We start from the raw sequence: 27,691 nt of genomic DNA on the forward strand, positions 1-27,691 counted from the left end.
TTCCACGCGACAGGCCTGCTCCTCACTGCACCCATATTAGGGCATGCACTGTCTCTCTAACCCCCCTTGTACACACAAAGAGCTTCCTAAGTGACCCAATATGTCTTATTGTTAACGAAAAGGCAAACTCAACTGCTTTGATCTCTCCCATTGTGTACACTGCTTGTGCACTCTGCTATGTGTATGTATATACCTCTGCTTATGTAAGGATGTATTAGCCTGTTTAAAAATACCTCTTTGTTGAAATAACATGCCTGATATGAATACTAATTCAATTCAGGAAGGCCAGAAGTCAGAGTGTGTATCATTTCGTACTGTGTACTAGAAGTTTTCATAAATTATTGCATACATACCTGATTTATGGGGCTTTATCTACTGTCTTTTGGCACAATAGAATTAGTGTGTTATCACCTGAAAACCACCTGCAGAGGGTGCGTGTCCTTGCGGGAAGCTTCCACGTAGGAGTCATACACATTGGAATGACAAAAATCACCAATGCACAATTAAAAAACAATTAAAATGGTCTTGTCACAGGTTGGGTGTGTTGAACCTAAAAAAAAAGACAAAAAAACCCCCAAACTGATGTGTTTCAGCATCAAGTCTTCACTGACTGAAACTAAACACTGGCACTAGATGCAGCATTTTGCATTTTTTGCGTGTTTTGCAGCCACCGTTGGATCCTACAAGCTTGGAAGAGGAGGGTGTAATCAGTTTTTCCAATCTGCAAGGTCACTGCTAGATGCCACTAAATCCTGCACACTGGTCCTTTAAAAAAGCACCCACATTCAAAAGGGACCTGAGGACAGGCTGACCTGTTTCAAATCATTAATTTGTGCTGCATGTCTGTGGCAGACAAGAACATGGCCTGTTTTGGCCAAAATACACAGTTTATTTTGATTACTGGTACCTGTCATCGTCAGTTATTTCTTTGTATATATCAGTAATATGCTTTTCTATTTAAGTTATTTATGTCATGTCTTCCCTTTGTAATTTTTGTTTCCAAAACCTATAATTGTAGAATAAAATGTAAATAAAATTTGTGATAGTGACAGCCCTGCCATACACTGAATATTATTTTGATCTTTACTAAGTTGAATGTCAGATAACAGGACCGTCAAGTTGACTTGGGATGATTTCTTCTCTGTAAATGTCCTCTGTTTTGTGTACTCTGCTCTGGTTTGTATACTCCTTAACCCTTCTCTCAGACCATTTGAGATCATCATCCTGATGACCATCTTCGCTAACTGTGTGGCCTTAGCAGTCTACATCCCCTTCCCTGAGGATGACTCGAACGCCACCAACTCCAACCTGGTGAGTAATCTACGATATTTCAAATATTTTAAAGTAAAACATGCTCACTTGCTGTTTGAAAGTAGTTATAGTTTCTGGTTAAGTAACAGCATAGATTGTTGGCTTCTTTTTTTCAGTCCTGGAGGACAGTGTTTTTTGTTTGTTGTTGCTGTGGTCCTGAGTTGAGCTGAGTTTCTGTTGTTGTTGTATTATCTTGATTGAAGTGTTATTAGGTGTGTGGTCAATTTATGAAACATTTCATCAGCAGGTCTTTCTGTTAATTATCATTACTGAGCAGCATGTCATTTGCACATTTCCTGCTGAGTGTGTGATTTGCTGCCATGTGTCTGAGGCAGGAGTCGGGGAAGTGACTGGTTCAAGAAGGGTGGAGAGGAAAGAGTGAAAAGCAAAGAACAGGGAGGAACAAGAAAAAATAAAGAAATGAAGTGGGGAATAAGAAAGGGTATGCCTGTCTTTGAATAAACCCTTATTTGAGCATCGTTTTCTCTTCTCATTGATGGACTGGCTGCAACAGACTTGATTATGATGTTCCACTTCGAAGACTCAAGAAAATGGAGGGTTTCACTTACTTTGTCTGAGGACTCTTGAGTTGTACCAAATAAAACCATGTGAGTTGATTCGATCAAAGGAAAAACATAATTTTCTTGTGGGCTATGGTTGGCTAAGGAGAAAATAGTTTTGATTGAGGAATTGTGAGCGCTTTTGGTGGACTGACTGAGTTGTTTTGATTTAAGCCTGATTTTGCGGTTGCCAAAATGTCATCTAGTCTAATGTACTAAATGTATAATTTGATATTTTTCAAAGTAAAGCAGAAATGTCTTGCAAAACAAAGACATCTGTTGCATGAAAACTCAGTTTTTCTGACTGCTTCTTGCCAAACCTCTTATCTGATTACCTCAACCTGGCCACTCACCAGGGTGTGAGTGTGTGTGTATAAAGCAGTGTGTTGCTCTGTGTTTGTATAAATCAATATCCATATATCCAATAGCTATACCCGCTGGAGAGGAGGGGTGGGTTTGGGAGCCAATCTCAGCTGACATTGGGTGAGAGACGGGGTACACCATGGCCAGGTCACCAACCAATCATCAATATGATTACATGTATCTGTACAATTTATGCATGTGTTTGGTGTGTGCGTGTTTGTTAGCTTGCAGATGTTTGCCAGTGTATTAGTGTGAGGAGGGCGCTAATCCTTCTGAAGCCGTAACATCTGTCACTCTGGTGTTCTTTCTTTCAATCTTTCCTTCTTTCTAAGAATGATTCTGTCACATTTACTTATTCTTGAGAGCTGATGTACTTTGGTTGGTTTTGGTTTTTTGACCTTGTTCTACTCATGAAGTCACTTTGGGCTTACTGTACATCAATGAGTGTAGAAATACCATGTGTTTTTATTTGTTTTGATGTGTATCTACCCTCTGATTCTCCTTTAATGATATAATGTCAGAGCAGGTATATGAGTCAGTGGAAGAGTAAATAGGACTGAGGGAGGACAGCTGTTATCATCTCCTTAATCTGTGGCCATCACCCACTCTCTATGCCTCTCTGTATCACTCTCAGAATTCTGTAGGAGGCATGTATACAGCAATTACAGTAGTTTTTCCTGTAGCAGAGCCAATGAATGTATAGTAAGGCTTTCTGTCTCAGTGATCACATTACATTACAGATACTAAGGTATTCTTTAGCTTCTTTCAGCTCTTCGTATCTTTGAAAAGATTCAGCTTTTATTTTCAAGCTTTGAAAATGTGTTAGAAATAATTAGATTAAATGTAGAGATCTAATTAGTGAAACAGCAAAGAGTAAATTCTGTACAACTCTGTCAAAATTTAAAGTGCACTTTCAGACTCATCTTGAAAACTTTGACTTCCAAAATAAGTAAAGCAGGATGCATAGTAGTTTTAGGGTTCTAACACAACGGGTAAATATTGACATTTCTTATGTAGGTAAAATCATTGCATTTAGGAAAAGTAATGCTTAGTGTTCACTCAACAGTCTAGAATGGATAATAGTAGTGAGTATTGCTGTCTCCTAGTGTCTGTCAACACAACGAGGAGAATTTTAATGCTACTCTTTTTGCCATTTTGAAACAGTATACAGCATGACGCATTGGCATGCAGACACGCACACACACACACTTCCACGAAAAGTCTGGTCTCCTAAATGAACCTATTTTCAGGTCTGCTGTTCTTGTGGAGTTATTTGGGTCCCTACTGGTGGCCGCCTCCAAGTTAAAGAAAGGATAAAACGCACTCATGCACACACACACACACACACACACACACACACACACACACACACACACACACACAAACACAAATAACCTAGTCACCACCACCACAGCTGTGGTCAATTAGTTTTATCACCTTCTGACAGACAGGAAGCAGTGTGCAGATGGACCAGAGGCTTAAATAGTGTGGTTGAACCATGTATCTTTGTGTGTTCTGTTTGTCTCTGTGTTTATTTGTATTTCTTTGCTCTATGTATGTGGTATTAAGAAGCATACAAGTTAAAAAAAATGTCTTTTCTGGAGAAGGAAGTAAAAATGTTGCACAACAGTCAGGTTGATTATTTAAACTGTCTGAGTGGGTTTAGGTCAGATACAGTGGTGTCATATGTGTTGTCCCACAAAAACCATGAAATATTGACATGTTTATAATACACATGAGATGATATCAGTAGGCCTTGTGGATCTTTCATCTGGTTGCCTTTTCACCATTGTGAATATAATTATTTCTCCACCTTATCTGCTCACCTTGCTTTTTGCTCCAGCTGTCTTTTCCCCACTCACACCTACACCTCTCTCCTACTGCATACACTCCGGCTTGTCCCACCCTGTACTGTTTGCTCAAAAACACACAACCGGTGTTTTAGATATTCTTATCTGTGATTCCATTTTCACAACAGCAGGTGAGCCTCGTGTGGAGGATGCTTTTTGTTAATGATGTGGCCAATCAAAACAATTGAAACCAACATGGTACTGGATAACACCAGCACCAATCAGCTGCACATAAGTAGACATTTAAAGGGGCGCCAGATATACTTGGCGGCCTTTAATTTACCTGGGCGTCCCGCCCAAGTAAAGTCTATTTGTGGGAAACACTGGTTACAGACTCCCTTTCTCTCCCTCCCTACACTCATATAATAATATAATAATATTTTCATTCAAAAGAGACAAAACACAATAAAGTTAAAGGTGAATTTTACTGATAGCCTTAGTATTTTAAAATTTCCTATATATATATTAGAATAATATCTTTATATGAATTTTTGTATATAGTGAAAATCTGACAGCCTTAATGTGCATGCATTGTATGATTAAATAATCCCAGGGCACCATGTTTCCCAAAAATTTTAATTTACTGATAGCTCAGATAATATTTTATGGTATTTGCAATATGCTGCACTGGAGCAGTTCTTAACAGCATTATGTCCAACCCCAACATTTAGTTTCAACTTGAAATAACTATGCAACCTCATAATGTGTCCCAGCTCACTGTAAATATCTTGACAGTTCTAGATCAGTCAGAATGAAGTCAGTCATAATGAAAACAACACATTTGAAAACAGTGCCTGCCTCTGATTTTTCCAGAAATGCACCCTAAGTATGTTTACATTGTATTTGCAATATGCATTCACTTTAACAATTGGCTTCATTCAGTTCTGTCATTGTGTTTGAAAGACAGCAATTAATCCCAAGGCTGTCAGAATTTATATTACTTCTCATTGGTTCATTTTCTAGAGTGTCTGTTGTGATTCTCATTATATTGACATCTTAGTCATTTAGATGATGGGTTTATCCACAGCTGCCTACAGCAACTGTTTTGCTCCAGGACATCTCATGCACATTTGGGGAGAATGAACCTGTGATGTTATCGTCTTACCAGTAGGAAACCCTGCCAGTTCTCTGAACATTGTCCTCACAATATCATCAGTAATGTCTGACAGTGTCACCTTTGCATTCCAGTGCTACAAACCTCTCATTAAATATAATGTGAGTTTGGACCTCAGGGGTGTTTTAAATAGTCCCTGCATCAAAGCTCTTTTTATGCAGCTCACCCCAATCCTCTTGTTTTAGTCACATTTTTAGATGTCCATTTGAGTGTCACATTAGCCTCTTGTCTATTTGTTTGCTCAAACATGTTGTTTTTATTTCTTCCCATTTTGCCAGTTTTTTTTATCATTTGAATAAGCTACAGGGTTTAAAAAACTTTTATGTTCTCACGGAACTCAAAACAGCTGCATCATGACTGTGGCTCAGTATACTGATGCTGCTCTTTATATTTACCCCTGACCTTGTGTGTGATGGAGCCTGAATTTCAGAATCAATATGGCACCCCCTCGCTAGATTTGCACAAGTCTTTTTTTATGTAATACCAGAGATCTGTTGTATTGCTTCCAGTACAAGACTTCTATTTCTGTCGGCATCCCATAATGTGCAGCTCCGTCTCCGTGACAACATGCCCAATAATAGCAGCGGGTGAGGTTGTCATGGATATGGTAACCGTAGTGATGCTCCTCATCTGTCCTTGGTTGCAGAAGAAAGGAGGGTAGGAACCAAGGTGTGAGAAAATCTCTTCTCTCAGGGAGAAAATATGTGCTGCACTTTGGATAGTTCCATTTAGGAACAATTTTTTGCTGGAAAAAAAATTTAAAACTTTCACTGTTGTATCCTATTATTTACTTTTCTATGCTGTTTCTGTTTCACTCTTTCCCCACCCTTTTCCTCCTTAATCACTTTCTCCCTCTTGCTCTCTTTCATTCCTCCATCTAATCAGATCAATATGGATACTTTGAGATTGACAGAATACTGTTGTCATAATCAAGCAATTAACTAATCAATACACCTGATTAGACGCTGATTGATAGAGAGGCAAGATCCCACATGCGCTCATACATGGATGCACACACACTTTGGACACTAAATCCCATAAGCAATAATGAGGCTTAATAGGATTCTCAGGGCGACTGAGGTTTGAGATAATTTTGGTGTGTGTGTGTGTGTGTGTGTGTGTGTGTGTGTGTGTGTGTGTGTGTGTACATTCAGGTTTAGTTTCTTTATTGCATGAATACATTTGTAGAGCGTCAGCCATTTTTGTGCGTCATCAATGAATGTGTTTTCCTGGTTGTTCATTTGTGCATGTCATGAGGTGTGTGTATGCGTATCAGAGGTGGGTGACAGGGTGTTCAGTGTTAGATGAATCAGCTGCTGGCTCTGCAGTCGGCATATGAAACAAGCACCTTTAAGTCAGTGAATCACCTTTCAGAGGTTAATGGACCTCATCAAAACACATGCATTTCACACACGTCTTTCTCTGTCTGATCTGTATGTTTTTCTCTTTTCACACAACAGAATTGGACATTTGTTCAAATGAGTAAAATGACATTTTGTGTATATTTTCTTGACAAGTGACCTCTTGTGGACATATGAATGTGAATGAATCTCAGTAATATTTTTAATCTGACTTTTAATTTTTAATTTGGTATAATGTTGTAACCTTAGTTTCAGAGCATGTGAGTGGAAAAACAGAAAAATCAGCTTTAGTTTAAATCGCAGCTTGTAGGCCAACATGCTCTAAAAGCTTCAATGTGCACGCATCAGTTGAAGCTTTTATCGCACACTGCAGACTTTAGATTTAAAAGACATCTAAACATAAGTTTTACTCAGTTTACATCAGTGAGGATCTTTTAGACCACAGCAGACAGCAAACTGAACACCAACACACACCGAGGAGATGAGAGGGAGAGACAGCTCTGGCCAGTTCATCAACAGGACAATTCAAAATAGTGTGGGTGTCCGTGCAATGGGCACTTGGGCCTATGTCAGACTCGTGGTGTGAGCAATACCTGAGTGAAATTGGAGCAGGATGGACATCCAAAAAAACACTCTGCGGTCCATCCAACCCTCCCCTGCTCACCCTCCCTGTTCTGCTCACATGCTCTGCTTACTTTTAAGCTTTAATTGTTGTTTTTGAATTTAAAATAAAGTAAAAGAAATACCAGGGGGGAAAAAATGTAAGTTTTTAAATTTAATTGTTTTATTGATGCAAAATTTATTGTTGTTTGTTTTTTTTATTCTCATCTGTTGTTTTAATTTTGCTGCAGAACTTTGGATTGCATGTGAATATGAAAGGTGATATAAATAAAGCTGAGTTGAGCTGAGTTGAAATGAGTTGAGCAGCAACCACAAATGAAGGGTGGCATCATTACACCATCACAAGACCCACAGCATTAGACATGAGGTTATTTGGAGGTACAAAGCATGTGACCTCAACATAGCTGACTTCAGTCAGCAACCTGTCTCCTGCCAACAGTCTATGCTACTTTATTTTAACCATGTTGCAGTCAGTGTTTTCTTACCCTTGACCAAGTAATTCTTAGTTGCTGAAATCTAACTAGGCAGATGAATCGCTGTGCTATGCTCTTTTAAACTCTTAATTGATTTAACTGTGCTCCAAGGCATGTTTAGTGATTTTCTTGTATACATCCTGGATCCTCAGTCATCTCTCTGTAGAGTTGCTTGGAGTTTTCCTTTGTCTTTAGGGTGAGGGTTTTGCTACAGTTCTGTCTCACCAATGGCCAGTCGCTCCAGACACAGGTGTACTTATTCTTAGTGATGCACTGATTGCAGAACTCAGGGCCAATACTGCGGTTTAAAATCACACTTTTGCCAATAGCCAATGCTGATGTTTTTTTGTGGATGTATATTTTGTGTTTTATTATTATTTATTCCACCTTTCATGCCAGGAAAGCAATTCTTCTAAAATACATGGCATACGTATTTAACATTTTACATCTTACAAGTTGTCTTCAGCCATTGGCTGCTTCTTTGAATCAACAGATGGGTATGCTAGCTACAGTTGTCTGAGTCCAACTGCGAAGGCAAATATTGGTTCTGCCAATAAATCAGTGCTTCCCTAGTTATACTACACTCAGTTGAATCCCCTTGACTACACTACATAGAAGTGATATCAATTTAACTAATCACAATCCAATTATGTGACTTCTAAAATCAATTGGCTTCACTGGTGATGCTTGAGGTGTGTTCCATTAAAGGGGGTGCATATTCAAGCAAGCATATTTGGTGTTCTCTGTTTGTCTGTATTTGCACTAAAAAGAAGAGGTCTCTAGTAGGCTATATTCACTTTAATTAAATGGATAAAATAACCTGAGTTTGCTACCTTATAGAGATGCCATTACTCATATATATAATCGTGTGTCTCCATGTGCCCTCCATCCTGTCTCTCCCTCTCCCCATCACTTCTGCTGTAGAGGATCAAGTTAACATGCTGTTCCTTTGGGTGCTACTCTGCTGGTTGCTAGGAGTGTCTATTTATAGATGGAGAGGAACGATCAGCATCTATCTGTACGTTCACTTATCTAAACAATGTTGGCCTGTGTTTTCTTGTGGTGATGTGTGTGTATGTATGTGTGTGTATGTGTGTGTGTGTGTGTGTGTGTGTGTGTGTGTGTGTGTGCGTGCGTGTGTGCGTGCGTGCGTGCGTGCATGTGTGTGTACCTCTGAATAGTCACAGTGGAATGCAACCACTCACAGTGCATCCGGATAAGGATGTATGTGTGTGTGTGTCTGATGGTGTATGTGGGTGTGTGAATAACTACAGTGGAATTTAATGCATTTATTAGTATATTATCAGCAGTAGGATGAGTGAGTGCGACAGTGTGTGTGTTGTACATATAAACAGACAAAGACTAATATGATTCACTACTATATCTTATCTGGTCTTACACACATTAGCAGGCCGCTCTCTGCACAGATGGGAAACTTCAAATCTCTCGCAAGTTTTCTGCAGTACAACAAGTTCCAACCATGCTGTAGCCTGGGGAGTCATTATGTTGAAATTATAAATGCTGTTCCCCTTTTCAGCTCCCAGAGGAAACAAGGAATACCCCAGTTACCATTTCTGTTGGAGACATGGGTGCTTTCCAACTCCAGAGTTACTACTTCAGAGGGTTGTTTGGTTTCTGCTCCATCAGTTCCATATTTTGGAGCCATTTTCTACCAATTCACTGCTGCAGGGCTCCAGTGTAACAGAAAATGAACCTTGAACATGGGGGAAAAAAGAGTACAATCTACATTTATAGATGTGTTTTTATCTGAACAGTTTTTCCACTCACCAGAACATCCTTCTCAGTCTCATTCCTTGTCTATCTTCCTGTTTAAATTCTCACATTTTTATGCAGATTAAAAGATTGAAAGGTCTCAGATTTAAGATGGGAATAAGGAATGGCTCCATTAGCAGGCGTTAATCGAATAAATAAGCTTTGAATTGATTAGCATTTGACAGGTTATTATTCAGGGTGGCTACAGCTCCTTAAGAAGTCCTAAAGTGTTTAAAATTCACATTTACTAATAATAGGCCTTAAAAAGAATGGTCTCAAAATGTTGTTAGGGATGGTCTTGAATGTGTATTTATTAAATTCTGAAAACATGGCAAAGTGCAGAATGCATACACATCTATGGTGAAATCAACAAGAGATGAATTTGAAAGACTTTGTTGTCCTGGAATAGTCTTTAAGGTTTTTGCTATTTCTGTTTGCAAACTGTGCCCTGGTGGCATGATCGAACTAGCCAGTTGGCTAATCAAGAAATACGTTTCTGCTTAATTTCTTCATAATTACTCCACTCAGCACAACTCCCTTTTTCAATGCCTCTGTTTACCCATATGTCTCTAGTATTTTAGAGCAAGTCTCCATCATGTTGTTGCATCCATCAACTTAAATGGTGATTTGCATCATGCGACTTCCACATAGGTTCATTTTAGACTCTGACTGTGATCAAGATTAATTAGACTGTGGCCCTAAAAGTCTCACATTTAACTTGCTGATGATGTGGACACCCTTGTTCTTTGGTTGTTTTCCATATTGATGTTTTTATCTGCTGCTGAAAAGATGTTGGCAGTACTTTTATACATGAGCTAGAAGGCACAAGGAAGAGACATGTTAGAGGAAACATACAGTCACCACTGAATCACTGTACACCAAAGTGGAACTAAAGCATTAATGCAGATGATTATCTTAGTTTGGGTTGCTACTTATTAGGACCTTTTCTTAACCAATTGAAACTTGACTCATTGTAGGCTGGTAATCATAAAAATTGAAAGTGAAGTTTTTGTTGCTCCCCCCTCTTTTTTTTGTTGTTGCTTTGTTACACCGGCATGGCTGTTAAACAGAAGCAAAATGGCTAACGTGTAACATTCTGTCAGCGGCTCTGGTGTTATCACTGTATAATTGGTTTGAATTGAAAATACATAAAAAGTACAAAATTGTGTTATCCCTTGTTGTCTTTCTCTCTCTGGGCCTGTCTCTTCTCTCGCTCGCTCCTCTCCTCCACCTAATAAAAGTGAAAGATAAAGACTCTAAATGATGGCAGCTGTGGCACCACATTCATTACAACGCCATTTCCTCTTCCCTCTCTCCTCCCTCCTCCCCTGCTTTTTAATAGTCCCATTTTGGTGATAAAGATAGGGAGATTTCCACACAAACCCCCTGACCTCTCTGTCTTTCTTCTCTTTTGCTTCATCGTTCTTCACATTTTTCTTTCTCTAAAGAGAAGAGACATGGATTTACTTTTCGTGTGTCTGCTTTTCTAAACTAAAAACAGCATATCAGTATTTTTAGAGGTTTGTGAGAAGACAGTCTCAGGCATAAATCCCATGATTTCTGAGCAGATCCCTGGAAATTATCCCATCTTACACCCCCTGTTTATGCCAAACCTGCATACCAGACCACTGTGATTTTGAGGCTATGTTTGTATATATAGATGTGTGTGTGTGTGTGCGTGGTGTGTGTGTGAGTGTGTGTGGGAGGACATATATAGGATCTGTGGATATGCATGTGGATTTGTTTGATGCCGCATTGGTATTCAGCGCTAGATTAATTTGGCAAACAAGTCATGTTAAATCAGGTCAAATGAGCCTTATGAAACTGAAATAAAGTTTCCCTAATTCGGGACGCTGAGGCAAGAATTATTACATAACTGTCTGAAAGAGGCTAGTAATGCTGAGGTGAATTTTTGATTGTTTGTATGAAGCTCCAGATGTGCCAGTGGTAAAGGAGAGACAGAGGCATTGAGGGAGATACAGAATAGAGAAGAGAAAGAGATAGAGCAGGATATTTTTACTGAGCTAAAAGTGTCCACCTCTGCCTCACATCGACCCACATTACTGCTCCCACAGAGCACACTGTAGAGAGAAAGACCGAGTAATGTCTCTGTCCATCACTGAAACTCAAAATTCTCAATGCATCCTTACCACAGGGAGCAATGTCAGCCTTGTCAATGTCCCCATTTTACTTAGAAACATTCTTGTCATACTTATGGCAAATACAGTTGACTTACTGTTAATGGTTCTTTTTCAAGTTGTTTTTTCTGCCTATTCAGTATGCCATTTTCTTCTGGGCAGGGCTAAAAAAAACAAACAAAACATCAGGAAGGAACATGGACTGTATAAACATGGGCCTAATCTCCATGATGCCACCCATGGTCTTCTGAAGAGCTACTAGGAACCTCTGTGTGATGCCTCCAGGCACTGACATCTTAGCAGGGCCGGACTTCTAAGGAGGTGGAGCGTGGGTGGAGTGGAAGCAGCTAAATGAAGTAGCTACCTAGTTACTAGCAATTTGTGATGGCACCCACCTTGCCACAAGTGGCTATGCTCTCAATTATGCATTACTTTACTTTACCACACTTGTTTGGTGTTCACTGTGCATATGGCAGCATATAGATTACATCATATTATTAACAAGTCCATCAATTTAGTGTAACCTCAAATGATGTATGGGTGATCACTAATGTGCTAAGTTTTAAATTTAATTTCAAGATTGAATGTTGTAAACCACTATTGATATTTTTTCTTTTAACCTATTAGGGTTAAAAGGCAACAGCACACCCATTTTCTCTTCCTTTTCCTTTTCTCCTCTTCTTGGTTGCATCATTGTTTGTGCTTACCCTGGTAACTTCATATTGGAAAATCTGAGCTTAATATATTGGATCATCCCATCACTGGCATCCCAGTATACACACACACACACACAAACACACACACACACACACACACACACACACACACACACACACACACACACACACACACACACACACACACACACACACACACACACAGACACACACACAACAAATTGCTTATACAGCAAACATTAGAGCCATGGCAACAAAGGTAATGGAAGTGCGCAGTAGATCTCTGGGCAAATTAGGGTGGCAAACAGGTGTAATGTGTATTCTGTGTGTGTGTGTGTGTGTGTGTGTGTGTGTGTGTGTGTGTGTGCATGTGTGCGCGCATGTGTCTTCATCATTCCAGGCTAATATTTGACCAGTCATAAAAGCCTGGTGTGATATCACCAGAGGAGTAAAGCAAACTGCACACCAGCTACGTTCAGGTAAAAGGCCTCCATCAGTCAGTCTCTGCTGAGCTTAATGCAAAATTATGTCATTTGATTTCTTTTGTAACATCACTCAGGTGCAAGAATTGACTTTTAGAATCAACAGGAAGAAGCTGACTGACTGTCAATAATAGACTGGTGTACAGTATTAAATTGTTGTCACTGTGACGTTTGAATGCCAACATTTATATGGACTGTATGTTACCTTGTATAAAAGTATACAAATATAGTGATGTTGATTTAAATTATTAATTGAGGAAGCAAACCACCACTTTAATCTCTTTCTGTTTATATGTTATGGAGGATACTTTTATGAGTAATAAACATGAATTTTCTATTATAATTTGGGTGAGGCTCAGACCTTTTTTCTCACAAAATGCATGTACAAAAAAAGGCATTTTTGGTAGGATCATATTTAGGCAATTTTCAAAACTTTTGTTTCATATGCTCCCTTAAAACCTTTTTTGAATTATTATTCTGAACATATTGGGGACACAAAAACTGGTAATTTTGTCTGTAGGTTGTGTTACCCACACTTTTGGGTAAAATGCCTGGAATAGTAGGGCTGAATGATTTTGAAAAAATATAACTGAAACTTTTTTGACTGATATAGCAATTGCAATATGATTTGTGATATTAGAGGGAATTAACATTTTAATGTCATTATTTTCAATTGCATTATTTTCTAAAGTTGGTAGAATGTGATGTGGAGGTCAGGACCTCTTTGAAGCACAACGATATTTAATTTAAAATGGTATTTTGACACATTTCACTTTAACAAATATTGTTGCTCCTGCGATTTAAAAATTGCAGTAGGCCATATCGCTATTTTGATCAAATTTCAATAAATTGTTCAGCCCTATCTTGCAGTTACACTTCTGCTTGTGAATACCTTATGGACGCCCTGAGATCAGTGACAAAGAGGCTAAATATCTGACATCCCATCCAGTGCAGAAGCCTCAGCCTCACTTGCTCACTGAATTAAAAGGTGATGCTGTGTTGCAGCGTGTACTGGGTCTGTTAGGGAGAACTAGCAGTCACGTTGGTGTGGTATTCACTGACATTTAGCCATCTGGTCAGGGATCTGGCAGCTTCACAATCTTTCTCTCCCTTTCTCTCTGTCCCTCTATGTCTCTATCTTATAGATGCATAGAGACATGCACACAAGGAGATAGTTCCTGTAGATGTACACATCCTGGGTTGAAACTGTGTGTGTGTGTGTGTGTGTGTGTGTGTGTACCTGCACACTTACTAGTGTGGTTTGTGTGTTTTGCCTGTATCATCAAAGGGCTGGGTTCCCATAGAAACAGATTTTCTTTCTTGGTGGTGGCAACATGTGACTGACTGTTTCTGTAAGAGAGTATATGTGTAATATACCCTGAAAATATAACGTAGGGATGCATGGTTTTTAAATTAAATACAATAATGAGGTGAATCTAGGTGAGGTCTTATCCCCTTATTGTTCTTCATCATTAAAAGGATCGTATTATTTAATGTGTGGTTGTATTAGATACTTACTGACAGTCAGCGTACTTCCTATAGTAGATGGTGGTTGACATGCCTCTCGTTTGAAGAAGTAGAGAAGAATACTAGCACGGAAGTTCAGCTTTGTTCTGCTGTTGACAGGGTAAGCAAAGGGTAAGTGTATTTTAAACACTTAAAAATTGTCCACATGGAAAAATAAATGTCAGTTTGAGTGTATGCAGTGTTTTGAATATTAACACCACTTTACTTTGTTGTTAGACAGCCTTTTCCCATGGGAAACTGCTATTATGTAAGCCAAATATCACTCTCTCCTAATCAACCAAACTCCATGGGTGAAATTGCAGGAGACAGGAGTTACTGGTCTACTGCAGCCTCGATCTGTTTGTTTGTTTGTGTTGCTGTGTGACTTAAGTGTTTTTAAAGGGTTCATTTTGATTCACCAGAGTCACAGAATAACACAAACCAGCAGTTTGAGGCAGTGGTAGACCAGCAACCCCTGTGTTCTGTAAGGTAAAATGACCCATGGATTTTGGTTGGTTTGGAGACAGCATTTGGCTTATATAATGGCAGTTTCCTGTAGGAAAAGACTCTGACAGCAAAAAAAAAAGCTGTGAAAATATTCCAAATATGGTGTACTATTTGTTTTTTTATGTGGACCTTTTTTTTTAAGTGGCTAAAATACATTTTGTTTCTGACGCTGTCCACAGCAGTTCAGAGGAAGAGTACCAGCACAGGAACTAAGCAATGCACTGCTTAGCTCTCATGTTGGTACTCTCTGCTTCTCAAAACTGAGGGTATGTCAGCTGCCATCTACTGAAGGTAATACCACTGACTATTGACAAGTACCTCAAACAACCCCACCTCAAATAATCCAAATTATTCCTTTAAATCTATACCAGTCACAACGGAGATGTAGATAAAGAGAAGCACATAAGGCTTGTTTAGCCTTGAGAAAATTGAGATGTGGATTGTTCTAAATGGCCCGCAGCTCAATATTACAAAGAAGTTCACTGTATTTTGTACATTCATCATTTAGGCACACCTGACATGCAGTCAGCAGCTCCAGTGTTTGTTTTATTCTTGCAATGAGTCATATACAGTCAGTGTAATAGTGAATTCACATCAAAAGATGAATATCTGTTCACTTTTGCTTCTGGGTCTTTATTGGTCTTTGTTGAGAGGCTGGTGGGAGGCAGATTGGTCATGATCAATAGAGTGGCCTTGTTAATACTGTAAAGTGCTGTTTCCACTCATATCTATTCACTGAAATCTGTTTATTATCATGGAATCAATAGGCGGCAGAATGAATGTGTTATTTTGTTGCAGGCAGCAGAGTTCAGAGATATATTTTAAGGAGCATATCAGAGTGTTAGCATGTTTTATCCCATTAACTACAAATCGGATATACATTACATGGATGTCAACCAGTTTTAGGAGGTTTTTAACAACTTCCTCTCTGGTGCATTTAAGAGACTGCTAACATTTGAGCTTTCATGTTTGGTTGCCCAAAAGCATTGTGATCATGGGCTATTTTCTCATCTAATCACATCAAACTGTAAAAGTACACATACATCTTAAGAAAGTTCAATATGGGAATTTTGCTGTTTATTGCATGGAAAATAGTTGGCATCAAGTTTTTAATTCCAAGATGTCAAGGTTGCCTTAAAGGTGATTTAATAGCAGAATATGGCAGAAATTAAATATAAAAATCATAAATGTGTCAGAATTTAAAACCAATGATCTGTACTTCTTTACAAATCAAGGGTCAAGAGTCTAACAATGGCACAGCTGCCAATGTTAAAAATCTAAAAATCTAATTTAATTGTGACCTTAAAGTGGGGGGTTGAAAATTGTGAGACACAGTCTTTGGATTTTGGATTGCTGGTTTGAAGAAACAGAGTATTTGACAACATCACTTCAGGCTCTGGGAAATCGCGATAACCATTTTTTCCCAATTTTTTAACATTTTGTAGACTGGATGATTAATTGATAAATCGTGAAAGCTATTGGCAGATTAATCAGCATGTGTTGTTAATGGGTGAAGATATGTAAATCCTAAGTTTTATTTGCAACTTTGCACTGTTGAATCACAGAAGTGGAAGTTGTGCCTTTTCTCCTTTTCTTTGTTATGTTATTTATTGTTACTGCCTTTATTGATTGAGACTTCTGTAAATAATAAATCAAGTTGATACACCCTATGAACAGAAAGTCATGTAACATCCTACTTTTGTTTGTTTGTTTGAATTAGGATATAGTTGTGTATACGATAGCAGATAGTATGGCCTATAACATGTTACGTAGCTAAATAGATGTTCCAATATAAGATGACATACCTTTTTATAGCATTAGGAGAGGCTTTGATTGTCTACTCATGTTTAATGTTGTACAGTCACACCAAGTTAATGTTGCATGACTAACATGGCAGCTAGATGTACAGAGCAGTGTGTACTCTATCCAGGAGTGACAAGGATGTGTGTGTATGCATATATGTCTATTCAACCGTTTGGGCTCACATACACTGTGTGGTTTTTGTGCCAGTGCCAGTATCTGGATCATTGACCAGACCTATTATCTCTCATTCCCTACTTTTCTTTCTCTCCTCTGTCTTTCTCTTTCATCACCTCTCTCTTTCCTGTCCTCCTGCTTTGTAGGACATCTATCAGGTGTGTGTGGGTGTGCGTGTGTGTGTGTGTGACAGCGACCTCCCTCCGCTGCACCCCCCGCACCCTCCCGCTCCTGGGAGGTGACCCAGTTTCCCATGATCCAATGCGGCAGCTTCTGCTGCGTTGTTGCCGTAGCGATATTGCGCGGTCCTTTAATGCCGACTGTGACTGCGCCATGAATAATGGATAGAGAGAGTGACAGAGTATTAGACAGAGGGAAGGATGAGTGGAGAGAAAGAGAGGGGACAGAGAGTTAACAATAAAGGAGGGAAAGATTTGAAATATTAGAGGAAGAGAAATGTGGACAGAGGGGATAAAGTGTTGTAGCAATGGAAGAGTGAAGGAAAAGTGAGAGGATAAGAAGAGATGAAAAAGAAAGAAAACTGGAGTACTAGAGGGAACGATGGAGATAAAGAGGGGAGGGATGAAGTGAGAGTGTCAAAGAGATGGAATGATACAGCTGGACAGAAAAAAGATGAGGAGATGGAAAAGTGAAAGTGAGTCTGTGCTGCTGTAACAGCGGCAGCCAGCTGAATACCATTGATTTGGTGTTTGCAGATATAGTATTTAAACTGAGTCTTTCATATTTGTTTAAAGATCCCATTAAATGAGCCCTTGAACTTGTGGAAAACTTGTTGCTTTCCAGAAACCATTCTACATATGCAGCACAAGTGGGGAGAACCAAATTGTCCAACCAATTACATCACAATTTTTCTAATAAGCCACCTTTCTTACAGTCCTATTAAGTAACCCATTGTTTTACTTCAAGATAGATCCCTCCCAGACAGTGTGTCTAAATTACCACAACCATACTGTATCTTATGTATATGGTGATACAATATAATTTATATTATTGGTTATTATTGGTTGATAAATGGGCCATAATGTTTTATCAGCTCTATTATTTGTACAGATTGTAACTGTGTACAATTTTCCAAGGTAAATTAACATTGTCATTGTCATTTGTACATGAAATTAACATCTGTGAAAAGATATTTCAACTAAAAACAATACTTAGAAATAGAACTTTAAATATGTCAAGACAAGTGATTTGATGGCAATACTAAACCTCTATGGAAATTACCACAAAGTGATAATATTGTATATTGTAAAATCTATTCCCACAATATATGTTATTTATAATAAATCGAGTTTTTCACCTGCCATTTCTGTTTGTCGCACAGGTAGAAATGGCTTATGGGTAGTGTAGTTCCATTTCTTTGATGCTGAAGGGCAGACGTGCAGGTTAAACTAAGTGTCAGTAAGTCAAACAACTAACATGGCAATAAAGGTATGGGGACACATTCTGCTCTGTTTGTGTGTATTAGAGTATTTATGTGTATATTCCTGTGTGAAGGTGTTCATGTAGGTGTGTGTGTGTGTGTGTGTGTGTGTGTGTGTGTGTGTGTGTGTGTGTGTGTGTAGGTGTGTAGGTGTAGAGCTTGTAGTTAATCTCTGTTGGTGCTGACTGCAGCACACACCTGTTAGGTAGCACTTTAGCTGTCACACACAAATACACACACACAGTCTTTCTCAGAAGGAGACACACAGGGGCATGTAGAGGTGGTTGCCCATTACCTTCCTGCCAGAGCTGTCAATCCTTGGGGTTGGCACTGAGTTTGTACAGCAGTGGGTTCAAACACACACACACACACACACACACACACACACACACACACACACACACACACACACACACACATACACACACACACACCAACTGCTCTCTCTCATTGGCTGCTGTGAATAATATATTTGACTTCATCTAAAAGGTTTTAAAGTGCCCACACAGCCTTTTACTTCAAAGCAGGAAGCTAACACAGGCATGCATACATTTGCTCAATAAAAAAATGAAAGAAAAAAGTACAGCATGTAAGCAACCAGCCATGCTTGCTTAACGGATGTTGTGGGGTTTGAAAACACGTCCTACTCTTCTGTTTTCCTGTTGTAAAGGGTCCAGTGCGTTAATTGCACGTGCTCAATTCTAAACAGCTAGCTGCAGGGCTGTAATGACTCTCTTCTTTTAAAACCAAGAGCTCTCTAAAGAGAGAGAGTATGGCATGTCACTGTGAGATGCAAGTTTCCATGGGAGTTACACATTGCAAAAAGTCTGTAGTGCAATTCTGTTTCACACTAACTGAATCTGCCATCAGGGTTGTCTTCACAAGCTTCAAGCAGTGTCCAAAATTAATTTATTTATCCACTGGCCAAATGACTTGTGAGTGTTCATATTTTACCCGCTCAATAGATCACCATTGTTTCTTTGGCTGTTGAGTGAAGCAAATCTTAATATTCAGCCCATCCATTTGCATATTTTACAAACTTTTGGCTGATGGCTGGTACTAGTTTCCTCAAATTTTAGCACATAATCATCTTTTTGATATTGCTTATGTCCTATTTCACAATTAAACCATTTCAAATGAACACTTTTACCTCAAATATAACAAAAATAATTTGTTATATGTCATTTCATAAATGGCAGGCCTGCATAGACTTATGCATGATCCACTAGAAGTGTGCTGTGGTGTCTGTATCTCCAATGAACCTGCCCTCTGCCTGTATTTTCTTGCTTGGTGTGTAGCTCCCAACCAATAACAAGGCTCAAGGTGTGAAGTCGGGACTTTATAAAACATAGTCGATAAATGCCAGATTGTTAGCACGCATCGAAGAGGAGCCGTTGAGCCAGGGAAGAGGGGCCAACTTTGCATGTTGAGTTACAAACCACAACTGACAAATCATTTAATTTCATTTAGCCTGTTCATTTACTCCCAGGGACGATGCACATTGATCAGAATCACTGTAAATGTGCCAGTGTTAGCCAAAAGGCTCATTTTCAAGGCAAACATGAACAGCTTAACAGGATAAAAAGATAAAATGTATGTATATATTTGTCCGACCACTGGCACAAAACCCAAAGATATTTAATTTACATTAATATCACAATGAAAATCTGATTGAGAATGCAGGGCTCATTTCATTTAAGATTTGCGAGCATTGCTTTTGTGCAGAAATTGTGGCAACATCAGATTTCACAAAAAAATAAATAAATAAAAAATAAAATTGGGACTGGAATTTGTCACATGCAAATTGTAGATAAAATTAGTTGTCCTACAAAGTGGCATAGCATTGTGTTGTGTGCAGACTCTTTAATTTACTGACATGTACTTTTGCCCCGCGTTTGGATGTGTTTGCTTTTGTAAACTTCATACAGAACTCTCACATGGGTCACAGGTATGGCATTTGTTTTGGTTAGTGGTGCTTGTAAAAATGAACAAAAAAGACAAATATTTCATGTTGTAAATTGCAGCTTACATGTTGCCAATTTGGTCAATCCCCTGGAATCACACAACTAGATGTTTTTGGCTCAGCGACTTGTTGTCATTTTCTTCTTTAAAGATTCCTTGAGTTCAAACAGAGTAAGCTGCAATACACGTGCTACACACTTTACGTACTGTATCTACGCGCGCGCGCACACACACACACACACACACACACACACACACACACACACACACACACACACACACACACACACACATTCACAACACATGGTTACGCAGCATATGGCTCCACATGTTAGCAATTAGCTTTTATTATCAGTCTCACCAAGTCTCCTTAACAAGGACTTTGATGTGTGTGGGGCAGCAAAAGAGAGAAACACAGACAGACAGAGAAGTACAGTTTGTAGCTGAATATTAGTAGTTGGAGGTTAACAGAAGTAGGGAGGAATGGATGAGACAGAGCCAATGAGTAAGAGAGGAGAGTAAGGAGGAGATTGCAAGTATATTGTATGGTAGAAGAGGAGCAATGAAGAAGAGAGGGTATGAGATGGGTGAAGTTTACCACATCAGGATGATTCAAATATCATCAAGCAAGCTGATAAAAGCATTATCTAAAAGACCCAAAGATGTGGTAATTAAAAAGCTGTATAAGGTTGGTGATCATCACAAGAATAAATGCTGTAACAATGCAGTCCAGCATCACCTAGATGAGGCTGTAAAACTTTTAGATCAGTGGTTCTCAAATAGAGGTCTGTGGCACTGCCTGGGGGTCAGTGAAAAGTTTTCAGTTTCATTTATTTAAATGATCATGACATGAAAAAAAGTTGTGGGTATTCTGTGTTAACATGTTGCTAATTTTTTAATCTATCTCTAATATTTTTCTAGAATATTTCTCTTGTCTTGTTCTTTTGCGTAAAATAAGTTATGGGAAATCATTCCATATATATATTATCTTGCAAGGGGTCCTTGGCTGAGAAAAAAATTAGATCCTCTATTTTAAAAAATGAGACGTCCTTTATAGTATCTCAGGATCGTGGAGCATACAGTATGGTGCATACAGCAGTGCAACACACAGCACAGCAGGCGTATACACAGGACCTCAGCTCTAACATAAATAAATTGTCCAAACATTTGTCCAAAGCGTCCATGTCCTGTCTGTGGTCTGTTTTTAACAAGCTACTGCCTCTCATCTTTGAAGTACTCTGTGTTTCTCAGTGTGTGAATCTGCTACATGGTAAATCTTTCTTCTTTCTGTCTTCACTGTAGTTATAAACGGATACAGATTGTTTCACAGCAATAATGACTTTGCAGTCAGATTCGAGCCAAACTTTTAGGTTGCCAGGCAACTCGAGCGACACCAAGGACCGTACATGGACACTTCTGTTTTTATCTTTGCTTTCAACTTCACTTGTCACTGTGACTCTTTCTTTCTTCCTTCTCACACTTCTGAGGTTTTTGTCTTGAACTGCAGTCAGGGGTTTCCTGCTTCTTTTCACACTTTTATCTCTTATACTTTTATACAACCTCTCGCTTATACCACCTGTCTTTGTTTGTCTGTCTCTTTTTGTTCATGTTATGAGCTTGTTAGCTAAGGGGTGGGGTTATAAGGGCAGGAAAGTATGGATGGAGTAAGATAAAAATGGATGAAAGTGAAAAAAGGGCTGGTGCACTGTAGGACACATGCAAGGAAGAGGAAAAAGTAATACACACACCTACACTGAAAAGTACAGTATATACTGTACACTAGTTATCACCTTTGGTTATGGGCTATAGTTAGTCACTGCTGCCTAGCAACCTTTACTCTTTTTCTCTCATGATGAGGGCATTAAAGAAACAGATTGGCTGTTTAACAATTACAATCAAAGTCTACATGTGTGAGAACTTGATGATGAGGGTAAATCAAAGGTACTCATATGCTATACAATTTTGTCCTTACACGTTTTTCCTTTTTTTGTTTCTTCCTCCCATTTTTCCCTTCATTTATTTTTCTCTAATACAGAGATTTACACAATCTGTCCAGTGACCAGTGAATGTAGTTCTCATCTGGAATAAAGAAAATATTCCTGAAAGCCACAAAACGTTTTAATCATATACACAAGTTAAGAACAAATCTTTGCATATGAATATTTTATGAACAAGTTGTGTATGTATTTGAATTGTCACAATCTGTCATGACTTAACCTGGACTTGGGTATTTTTGTGATTTTTTTTTTTATTAAAAAACTAGTATTTCCCAACATTTCGAACTTGTTGTAGGTCAATACTGATGTGTTTACACAGAAAGTGAAGTGAAATTTCACCTCATGCAGCACAGTGTGCGTGTTTGTCTTCAGTTCAACCCTGGTTGAACTCCACTCTAAAGACACTGCAGTTATTTGCTTTTTTCCTCCAGTCTCTTATCTTTCTCCCTATCCTTTCTGTATGTCTGACAGTTCACGAAGTAAAGTATATTGTATCAGAACAGCATCCAAAATGACTCGTGGTGTTTAAGCTCCCGCTCTACCCCTGCAAGTCCGCAAGTGGTTCTTGTATTCCCAGGTTCTCCCCTCACACTCTGCAAAGCGATACATGCAAAATTTATGCTTAAATTGAATATGTCAAACTTGCACTTTCAAGTTGTTCTTCATAATGCTGCATGCAACATTGTGTTAAAGTGTAACTTGCAGGTTACATGCCTTAATGAAATTTATATGTAATCTTGTATAAAATGACAATATTAAAACTTAATTTAAGATTTTTGGGACAGAAGGACAAAAAAATTAGAGGAAACACTGGTTTGCTTGAGCAAGGCTCTGAAAAGCACTTTTTTTTTTTCAATTGTTGCGTCTTATTACGTATGAAGAGGAAGCTGCTGTGCCTGAGCCTGCCTCTGACCAAAGTGCAGAAGTAGGTGGTATTGAGTCTAAGCGGTCATCTTTCAGTGAGTTAGTGTTGTTTAGCTGGTTTTACAGTGTATTTCACTTCCGGTGACCATGCTGAATCATTGTGTATGCTACGGGTGCACAAACTCTGCCTGTCAGGACATCGAGTCCACGGTTTTCCTGACAGGAGGAGAGCGGGCACTGGCTTTCGCTCCTGGGTGTGTTTCATGCAAGTGAAGAGGCAGGACTTCATCGCTGCCTCCGTAACTAAAACGGTGGTTTTACTGCTGGCTGACACTGTCCACACAAGCACCTAACAAACAAAAAGTTTATCAGGGAGCTGTCGTTCATCTCTCCCTCTCTCCCTCCCCTCTCTCTGTCCCTCTCTATCTCTCTCTCCCCTCCCTCTCTCTCAGTCACAGTCCCTTTTGTCACTCTCTCCCTCACCCCTTCTTTCTCACCACTGTGGTGCTGTGTGTGGATTTATAGGAGGCAAGGCAATGTAAGATAGGACTGATGAAAGCTGATACTTGAACATGAGCTGAACACACCTGCCTGGTTCTCCACGGACTCTCCTCGCACCAAAACTTAATGTCTCTCCTGTGACCATCCTTTCTCCTGACCCTGTTCTGCTCCTGGTCTCTTTGACACCTAGTATGCTCATAATCATAAGCTTGTGGTCCATCATACTCATAAGAATATACATTTTCAACCTTTAAAGACAGCAATGATAGTGAAAATAGTGCCCTAGAATAAAAAGGAATATGTGATTGGGTTGCTGCAATAATGTTTTAGTGGAAATGACCTGTTGGTAGACTCATGGTTTGTAGTATTTAAAGAACAATACTTGGGCATTGTGCAGGGTAGATCTGTAATGCATAATATTACCCAAAAAATATAACTAGCTAATACAACATAGCTAAAAACTTTGTTCTTAAGCCATCAATATGTTTTATTTTTCTTTGTGATATTTTAACTAAATGTTTCTGATGATTCTCTGCTGTAATGAGCAGAGAATCTCTATGCTCTCTATTGTGAAATGTGAATTAACTTTTTTCTCTGAAAAAAAAACTTCTTGCCTGTCCTCACTCAGCCAGAGATGTCAGTTAAAGTCCTGAATTAACGAATTTCCTTTTGATTAATGCATACAATGGTCTACTTTAGGGGGAAACTAAAATGCCATAGCCCAGTAACGTTAGTTTTGTCTGATTTCTGAAAATGAGCAAATGTCTCGTCTTTGCTGTGAGTAACAATCATGTAATGCAGCTGACTTGTTTGCTTTATTACAGCAATAGCTGATTATCACTGGCGTAGCTATGAAAGGAGATGTTTTTCCTACTAATTATATGGCCAAGGGGTAACAGGGTAAGATGCACATGAAAGCATCCCCCTTCTCTTTCCTCTCCTCCTGCTCCTGTCCTCTCCTCTCTTCGCCTCTTATCTCTTTACTTCTCCTTCTCTTCCAGCCTCGCTCTTTCCGTGTCTGCTCCCTGATCTAATTAAAATGCCATCTTCAGTTCACTGGTGAGCCCCCCTCCCTTCTTCTCTCTGTGCTCTGCTGCAGTGTAAACACGCTGTGTCATATTAAAAGTCTGAATCCGCTGTGTCATGATTTGGAAGCTTAGCGGCTGATCCGCCATGTTTGACAATTTGACTGTGCCATGTTAGATGGGACTATTGCAGGGATTTGAAGATACGTTATGCTTAGGCATGCTTAGGGCCATTATTGCCACCATGGAATTGATCCAGAGGTGTGAGCGGGTTTATGTTGAAGACTGCAGTTATGGATTCAATTGCCTCTTCAAATGCAGTGTGCATTCCTTATACAGTATATGTCCTTTCTAAGATGGAGGTAGTTTTCAAAGATGTAGTAGCACTGTATACTATAATGTGATGTCTAGAGTTTCAGACTTCCTTATTGTTTGTCACTTTACCAGACAAGGTCAGAAAAAATCATTATAATCTATTATTACGTCGTTTTAATTAAATTTTTGCTAATGATTATGAGACATAGCCTATTCAAAACAACTAAATTTAATATACAGAACAAACCTACAGATCATGCATTTACAAGAGCATGATGATACTGATGATACTGATACTGATGATACCCACACTGAAATAATTTTACTAATTTTAATATTGAAAACTTCTCAGTAATTTAAAATAGCATCATGTCCTCTGATGTACAGACGTAAAACAAACCCATGTTGCTGCTGCGCCTGCATCTGGGAAACGATTGATGCTGGACAGTGTTTATTGCAGTTTTTTAAAGTGCTGTAATCAAAAATACAAACATAATAACAATTTTAAATGATAATACTAATCACTGAGAATTTTATCGCAGATTATCATGAAACCAACTATTGTTTCATCTCTACATGTATGCACCCTGCTGTGAATTTTAGTGGTCACAGATGTGCTCCAAGGCCTCTAGTCCATAGCTCTTCAACGTGCTGTCAGCACTGGTATAGCAAGACGCACTGACTACTGTGTCAAGTTCAGCTGATGCCATTTGCTGTTTCTTGGTCTTTTTTGATAGATTTAATTACCTCTGCAATTTACTCTGTTTGACCGTTTTACTTGTGAATTACTTACTGTAGTAGATCACCCTTGGTGTTCTAATCTGTCAAAATGATGGATGGCCGTCAGATTTTTCTGTCATTGTTACAAAAAATCCACGAATGACAAAAAAATATTCGGTTAACGCGACCCGTGATGGTGTCCACTCCATCTCCTAGTGGATTTTTGTAAGGACGTAATGTACTGTGTTGTGTGCTGCCAGTTTTATGTCTTTTTCCTTCTTGCCCCAGTCTCTGCTGTCTGATTTAACCACACACACCTCAAGTAAACACGTGCACAGAAATGTGTTCAAAGAAAAAGTCAACCAAGTTTATGAAGGTGATGTCAGTCTAACCCACACAAACACAGACACACCAACTCCTTCACCGTCCTGTGTTGATCTGCTGATATCTCATCAACTCCTAATGAAGGCCGACAGATTGACAGCATGAGTCGGCTCTCCAATTGGTCCAGAGCTGTGATGTAACCTTGTCTGTGTGTCGGATACATTGTTGAACGAGTGTTAAACTCTAATCTGATTCTAATCTTCAGTGATCTCAGAGTCAGACTTAATTATGAACTCAAGCAGTTAGACACAGATAGATTGAAATGCACACCCACCCACCCACATGCACACACAAAGGAACATACAGTATGATGCTTAGTAACCTCTGGTCAAAACAGTATAAATGCACCTTTGATGAAGGTGAATACATATGGTTAGACTTTTCATCAGCAGCAGCATGCTACCTACTTAGCTTACTGTTAGCTCTACAGTACCATTTGGTCTCAATGAGCAATGCTAACAAAGTGTGAAGCCATTTGTCAATCAACTGATATTTAAATACTGAAACTTTTTTTTTCCAAAGTGTAAACCATATGAAAAAATAACAGACATATTCTAATTTTGGTGCCATCTTTAAAAAATGTGCTACATGTCTCACACCTCAGTCTAATTTTGCCTTTTCTGTCTTACTAATTTTTCTTGTTTCCTTTCCTCTTTCTCTCCATCTCTCTCTCCCTCTCTCTCTCTGTTGCTACCTGGCAACAAGCTGGTTTCCTTGGTGATGGAGCTTAGTAGCCTTACATTTGCAGAGATGGGGGTGTGTATGTGACAACTGGTACACACAGAGAGCATGCAGCAAAGGCATGCTTGTACTCATGTATGCATACACAGAGAGAAGGACTTCACACACACACACACACACACACACACACAAACACACACACACACACACACACACACACACACACACACACACACACACACACACACACACACACACACTCATATACACAAAAATTAACACTTATACGCTTATAGCCTCCTCTTAAACAAATGAATCATTCAATAAAATTGCATGAGGTGATTCACTGTTTTTAGAGTGAATTACTATGTTCCAAACAAGGCAGAAGGATGCAAATATGTCACTAGTATTGATAAAATAGTGGCAATTAAAAAATAAGCTAAGAGGAATTATTCACTTTGAATAAAAGATACTCAATGTGGCCAGTGCTACAACATACAAAGATCTTAGGCAATAGTGAGTGTCCAATTTTCAACTTTCAAACTGGCAGCATTTTAGGGTAGCTCCTCTCCTGTTTCAACATGACAGTTCGCCTGCACATAAATCCAGGCCCAGAAAGGAACAGTTTCCTAGCTTGACTGAGGTTTATACATATGAAAAATTTACCTTGGCGTTTTGGTGCGTAACAGTAGACATAGTGAGTAGCAAATATAAAGGGATATAAAGCAAGTGCAGCGAGTCAGCAAGCATGAATAGAAAACAGACAATAAAATGTTGAAAAAATTATGAAAACTATATAACTATATATACTACCAGGGAATGTGCAAAAGTTAAATGAATTGCAAATACACAAACACAGATTGGTACGACTTGTGATCATAAAATGCAAACAATTTAGAAAAGTTTTGATATTTCGTATATATATATTGAAGTCAAAACATCCTCAGCAAGCCAATGTTGCCCCCCAGTAATATTTATTTGAGTTGTAAATGTCATGCAAATGCACACAGTAGAAGAATCTGTTATTATAGTGCATGATATGCTACCAGTTTGATAGCTTTTGTGTGATTTCTGCTTATATGGTGTGT

At 38.9% G+C, this 27,691-nt stretch overlaps 1 protein-coding gene across 1 annotated transcript in view; it reads left to right on the forward strand.

The window, feature by feature from the left end:
* cacna1c (calcium channel, voltage-dependent, L type, alpha 1C subunit) overlaps positions 1-27,691 on the forward strand; it is a 172,830-nt gene that overhangs the window by 10,895 nt on the left and 134,244 nt on the right. Inside the window, exon 3 of the mRNA XM_084711514.1 lies at positions 1,206-1,311. Coding sequence (XP_084567640.1) covers positions 1,206-1,311 — 106 coding nt within the window. The remainder of the gene's footprint in view (positions 1-1,205; positions 1,312-27,691) is intronic.

This window comes from Lutjanus erythropterus, chromosome 22, assembly GCF_056507025.1.
Source record: "Lutjanus erythropterus isolate fLutEry1 chromosome 22, fLutEry1.hap2, whole genome shotgun sequence".
Classification (NCBI taxonomy): domain Eukaryota; kingdom Metazoa; phylum Chordata; class Actinopteri; order Lutjaniformes; family Lutjanidae; genus Lutjanus; species Lutjanus erythropterus.